Here is a 6824-nt window from a genome sequence, read left to right as displayed (position 1 = left end):
AACCCTTATTAATCAAAAATGTCTTTTGAACTCTTTAAGATTCTATCATCTTATATATGTTTGTTAAGTGACTTGTATAGGGTCTTTCGGGGTCCTATATGTCATGTTACGGCTAAGGTGTACTTTAGGTCATGACAATTACTTAGGGTTAGAGTATAAAATATCCTTTCCCAGTGAAGGGTAGCTAATTTTCATCACAATAGTTATATTACACTCGCAATTATAACTCAAGCTCTCAAATTCTTGGTATTTTCGATGATGTCGCGTGACAATTACTTAACCTTGAAAAATAAATTTAAAAAAAAAAAAGAAGAAAGGAAAGAAAATACGTTGCTTAAGTTTAATAGCAGCGAGATCTGGTGGACCGCTGCACACGCTTTACAGGCGCGTAAGAAGCAACATCTGCACCGGTTAACAGATTTAAAACTCCGATATCTTTTCTCTCTCACTCAACCTCCACCAAACTCGCTGATCTATTCTCCATCCTCTCTCTCAATTTATCGCCTGGATTTGCGCCTTCATCCATGGCTTGCATTTCAGTCCAGTGCTTACTACTACTGCCCACTCTCGCTATACTATTATCAGTCTTCACATCAGTGGAATCCTCAATTCACATCTATAACAGAGATCCATTCAGAGAAGTTGGAAATGCTTACCTTGTCTCCGGTGGAAGTGAAGGCGTCGCTTCCTCCCGCTTCATTCCTCCGCCCCATCGCCCATTTCGCTCTACGGCCCATGATGGCCTCTCTTATATCAGGTGAACTCTTCAATTACTCTTGCGCTCCAACTATATGTGTGTTTGTGTTTATATGTATCCAAGCAACTTTAGGAATCAAAGTCTAAATCCAGTTGAGGGACATTTTTTCCATCTGTCCCAAGTTTTGGTTTGTTCTGTCGGGGCGAGCGATCAAGCTGACTAAGATACTATTAAGTCATTTTTTAGAAGAAGAAGAAGAATATTGCACTACTTAAAATCCAGGATCCACCTAAAACTTTAACAATATCTGTATAAAAATGAAGAGGAATATTACACAACTTTAAATTCTGGATCCACCTAGATAGCTGGTTCATTCATAATTGCAAGTGTATATATGTTATGTACACTGTAACCACTGAACTGGTTGAGACATTGTTGTAAACGTATATTGTATGTAAGGTACATCATTACCACTGACTTTAAATCCGAGATCCACCTTTGATAGATTACCCACAAGTATTATGAAAAGATGGTCAGATCTAAAATGATACTTGGTCTGCACTTTTTATTAAACTTCCGGAAGATCTATTGTGATGTTGGTGCAATTTAAGGGACAGTACTGATAGATAGATTTTGGGCTCAGTGACATTGTTTGTAACCTATTGCATTAGTATCTGATGATTTGAACATTTAAAGGTTTGAGAATATCACATTTTGGAGGAGCAAAGCAGCTGCAGACCAGCATCCAACTATGGCATATAATAGTGGGTTGGTTCAAATCATAATATTTGAGGCTGCAGATCGTGACAATATTGGTGGTTCGCCATATGGTGGGCAAAGGTCCATTTGTTGCACCTCTGATCTTGCTAAACTTGAAGGTTGCAAGCAAGGCGAAGTCATTAGAACACCTTCAGTGACGGATGCTAATTGGCCAATGGTGTTGAATGTAAACTTTAAAGGAAGACAGTTGTCAGTCCAATTGAAGAAGAAGGAGGTTTACATAAAAAAGACGGGAATGTATAACCTCTTCTTCATCTCATGTGATCCTAAGCTTAAGGGAATGAAGGTATCTGGGAGGACAGTATGGAAAAATCCTGATGGATATTTGCCTGGTCGAATGTCGCCCCTAATGAAGTTTTATGCTATAATGACCGTAGCATATATACTTCTCACTGCAATCTGGTGTCTTCAGTATGTCAGACACCGGCAGGACGTTCTGCCGCTCCAGTACTGCATCACTGGAGTTATTGCCCTTGGGTTATTGGAGATGATATTTTGGTATTTTGATTATGCTTATTTCAACAATACTGGTGCAAGGCCTGTGGGACTCACGAGTTGGGTTGTTACAATTGGAGCCACAAGGAGAACTGTTTCACGCCTTCTTATTCTTTCTATCTCAATGGGTTATGGTGTTGTTCGCCCTACCCTTGGTGGTCTCACCACAAAGGTGCTCCTTCTTGGAATAACCTATTTTGTGGCATCTATACTGCTAGACATTACCGAATACGTTGGTACAATAAATGACATTGCAGGGCGAGCAAGAATTATGTTGGTCCTTCCTGATGCATTATTAGATGCATTCTTGATCTTATGGATTTTCACTTCTCTTTCAAAGACACTGGAACAGCTGCAGGTTGATATCTTACTGTTTTTATTGAAACTTGTGTACAACTACATCTTCCAAACGTTTCATCCCTTTTTTTCTCATAAAATGTCTGATTCTCTCACGACTTGTTTCTTCAGGCAAAGAGGAGTTCTGTGAAGTTGGATATTTACAGACAATTTTCAAATGCATTAGCAATCACTGTCATTGCTTCAGTTGCATGGATTGGATATGAGGTTTGTGTTTGATGCATGAACTTTAGAAATTAAATCAATAAGGCTTTTTAATTTGATCAGCATGATATAACTACTTAGAGGCTTGTCCCTTAGGTCTATCGTAATTTCCTTGTTTAAAAGGTTCACTAAATGTGGGCATACTAGGATATGGTTTCAGTACTACCTAAGTACTTTTCTGGATATAATACAAAGTTACTGTTTATCAAAAAAAAAATGCGGGCATACAAGGAGAGATAAGATTAGGAACAAAGATATACGGGACAAGGGGGGAGTGACTTCCTTGGTGGACAAGATGAAGGAAACAAGATTGAGATGGTTCGGGTATGTGAAGAGGAGTACAGAGGCTCCAATGAGGAGTGAGTAGGTGTGAGAGTTTGGTAGTGGTAGGTCTAAGGAGAGGTAGAGGTAGACCGAAGAAGAATTGGGGAGAAGTGATTAGACAAGACATGAAGCATCTTCAACTTATCGAGGACATGACCCTAGATAAGAGAGCATGGAGGTCAAGGATTAGAGTAGTCGGTAGCCGAATTATTTCTCTCTTTTCTATGGGAGAGCATGATTCTTGTTGAAGCACCTTTGCTATCTCTTCTTCTTATCAATAATATTAATATTGTTCTTGTATTATCTTTTGTTATCCTACTAATGTTGCTTTTTTGCTTTAGATACTTTCCTTTTCCTCAGTATTTTCATCATTACTTCTTCACTCTTGTATTTTTCAAACCTATTTATGAAAACACTTATCTTGAGCTTGAGGATCTATCGGAAACAACCTCTACCTTACGCAAGGTGGGTCAAGATTTGCGTACACTCTACCCTCCCAGACACCACTTGTGGGATCACATTGGGTATGCTGTTGAGTGAAATACTTGAACGGTGTGGTTATTGTCTGAGTAGTTGCTGAAAACTGTATAGGAACCCCTCCTTGATAAATCTCTTGTGCTTTCGGCATAATGCCCACCTAGGAGACAAATATTTGTTTCAGATAAGGTAACAATTGTTGACACATATCTGGAAGATACTCAAGTCATAATTTCTCATTCCAAATGGTGCATGGAGAACCTAATTTCAAAGCAAATCCTGGGCCAAGTTATTTAGTGCAGCGGGATGGGAGAAGGTAGGAATCTCTTATACGGACTATACAGTTCCATTAATTTAATTAAAATTTGTTATAATTTTGGCGTAGTTGGTTAGATTTTTCCTGAAAAAGTCTTGATAGGATCGGTTCATCTGGCGCTTTGAGACTGTCTTCAACTCAGAGAAGAAATTTTCAACCATCCCAAGAGACGTCATACAATCAGTTGTAGTCGATACAGCTAATATATACCAGCTGAATCACTAATTTTTTTTATTTTTTTGAAGTAAGAGAGAACTGAACCAAACATTTCATTATTGACTCATCTTCACTATGTACCATATACCTCTTTACCATGAGCTATGCGACTTTGACATAGTAATTAAATATTAAAGGGTGGTTCTCAGTAATTTTTAGTTTTAAGGTACTTGGAAATGTTGTTACAAGTTTCAACCACTCTGTCATGTGTGAGTTTTGGGGTAACTTGTAGGTTTGTAAAAGGGAATATATTGTTCCAAGTAATCCTAAAAGAATTAGGCTTCTTCATGACTATTTTATACCCCAACTTTCCATATTCAAAATTTTGAGGAAAACAAAATCCCATTCCATAGTATTTCTTCTGTCAGTCAGCTAATTGGAAATCCGTGATTATTTTCCATTACAATTTTCCCATTAAAGATCATTACTTAGCAAGCTATGGAACTACCAAGTACAGTATGCCCTTGTGGTTTCTATTCTTTTTCGAGGTGGAACTGATCATACTGTCAGATCTTCTCCTGCCGAAAGGATCCTTCTTTTCCCTGTTGACAAGAGAAGGATAGCCTGGTCGAAACAACCCTCCACTTACAGTCATGAGATTGGGTGTTTGATTCTCCAAGGGGGCATATAGAAAGCCATTGTTGACAACTGGAGAAGTGGAGGGGCTTTGCAGGGTGGGATTTAGTGTATGAAAAAAAAAGTTCCAATCTGTTTGATCTGTGGCACCAGAAATCGCCTGTAAGACGGAGTTCGTTTTAGAAGAAACTTCTGTAACCAGCTCCATTTGGTTGATCTGTTGTATTTCAGTTTTCCCCATCATCATATCCACGTATGCTGAATGTTAATGGTCTTCTCTTTAATCCTGGATGAATGTTGTAGGGATTCCCGCAACCTGCAAAGCTTAAATCGTCTAGTCCTTTCCTGCAGGTTTACTTCAAAACAACAGATCCCTTCAATGAGAGGTGGCAGGGAGGTTGGATCATCACTGCTTTCTGGGATATTCTCGCCTTTGGACTGCTGTGTGTCATCTGCTACCTATGGGCACCATCTCAGACCTCACAACGGTAGATATTTTGGAAGAGTCATAAATAGTGTTGTGTTTTAGTCTTGTGTTATCTAGTAATCATTTAATGCAGGAAGATAAAAATGGTCAAGCATTAATTGCCTGAAAGAGATGCAACATATACATTATTTGAAAAAGAGAATGCATCCATGCTTTATCCTGACATGACATTTAAAGCATTGAAAAACTGAAGTCTGCAGTTCCATTAATACTTTATGCTTAATTTTTCCTTTCATATTTCCTCCACCCTCCATGTTACTATCTGTAGTAACAGGTCTTTTGTTCAATACAATTACACCATCTCTACATGTTTTGTCTCAGTTTATGTGTGAAGGATTAAACTTCACCATTTCAACATTTATCTAGTCAATTGAGTTATAATTCAACTTTGGCAAAGTTTACCATTAGTGAACAGGATAAATCCATGTCCTAATGAATCCAGGTTTGGGAACTGCCAGAAACTTGCTTTAATTAAGAAAAGGGCAGGCTCCTAATGCTACCATTCCTTTGGATTGCCATTTCTCAAAAAAATACCTATATTTTAACTGTAGCAATTCGTCAGTGGGTAATAATGCAGCAAAGCTAGTTTTTGTTTCTAGTTAGAGACAATTTCTTTTCTCAAATTACAGCCAGACATTTCAACAAGATGAGAAAAGTTCTGAAGCGTTTTAGGCTTTAATTTTCTGGAGCTGTAATACCCCTTCAACCTTTTACATTTTATTGCTTTTAACTGACATGAAGTTTTCATTCCAGATATGCATACTCTGATGCAAGGGGTGAAGACGAGGATGAAGAAACTGAATCCTTATGCAAAGAAACTCCACAAGGTGACATTGGTCTTATCAAAATGGATAGGAAGGAAGGTAGCGACAGTTCTGATGTAGAAGATGATACACAAGAGGGTAAAAGGGAATGATTGGTGAAGTTTGAAAGCTTGCTTTACAGAGATCAATACCAAGATGAAGATCCAGTAAAGGGAATGATTGGCTCTGCTAAACGCAAACTTCACAAAATTAATTCATTGAATTTATACGGAAAAGTGTGCTGCATGATTTTCGACAAACCACAGAAGAAGAATGAAACTGGAGATGAGCGATGCCACTTCGCATTGTAAGTAGTAAACCTTTATCACCTCACATGTGAACTTCAGATGTAGTGTTCCATTTCTGAAAGAATTAGAAAAATGCTTCCCAAGGTCTAATTTGATGGACCGTCTTATATTCAGTGGCAGTTTTGTTCAGTGCAAACTATCTGAAAGTTTAGGGTGTGAATCAGTTAAATGTAGTTGTCTACATGCTTGCCTTTTCTTTTTCTATTTTTTAGTTTCTGTAACATTGGGGAATAAGCTGATTATGCAGAACTCCTGTATATTTGTCATATATATTCATGTATCTTAATGTTTTTGTTACACCCCATAGTTTTGGGCCAAGGATGTAAGTCTTCAAATGCAGGTAAGTAGACTTGGACCTCGAATATGCCTTAACTTATACATGATAGCGGGGAAGTCTATTCATGATATTTTATATTGTGTACACTATGTCCTTCAAGGAAAACTTACGCAACAAGGCAAACACTGATAATTATTTATGATTAACCACTAAAGTTTAAAATATTACAATTCATAGCTATATGTAGGATTTTATGGCAAATTTCTCTCTTCTCTCTCTCCCTCGCCTCTCTCCTCCCACTTCCTTCTCTCTCCCCCTCTCACTCTGTCAATAAAAAGAAATCTATTCAAATGTATTATATATCAATTGTGTTCAATCAAATATAGGTGAGAGGTTTGTATTTCTATCAAATGTATTTGAAAAACTATTTTGTATTTATATCAACTATATTTGTATTCTGTATGAATTGTATTCGTGATTCATGCAAACACAATATGCATTCATTCT

At 37.6% G+C, this 6824-nt stretch overlaps 1 protein-coding gene across 1 annotated transcript; it reads left to right on the top strand.

Moving 5' to 3' along the window:
• The first annotated feature begins 302 nt into the window (after positions 1 to 302).
• On the top strand, positions 303 to 6337 carry LOC125864899 (uncharacterized). Its single transcript, XM_049545001.1, has 5 exons — positions 303 to 757; positions 1394 to 2330; positions 2441 to 2536; positions 4794 to 4930; positions 5683 to 6337. Exons 1-5 carry the CDS (start codon positions 525 to 527, stop codon positions 5843 to 5845), a joined length of 1566 nt encoding a protein of 521 aa, XP_049400958.1. The 5' UTR covers positions 303 to 524; the 3' UTR covers positions 5846 to 6337.
• The last annotated feature ends 487 nt before the right edge of the window (positions 6338 to 6824 follow it).

The sequence above is a fragment of the Solanum stenotomum genome, chromosome 5, assembly GCF_019186545.1.
Source record: "Solanum stenotomum isolate F172 chromosome 5, ASM1918654v1, whole genome shotgun sequence".
Lineage (NCBI taxonomy): Eukaryota > Viridiplantae > Streptophyta > Magnoliopsida > Solanales > Solanaceae > Solanum > Solanum stenotomum.
This window is presented reverse-complemented; position numbering and strand designations above follow the sequence as displayed.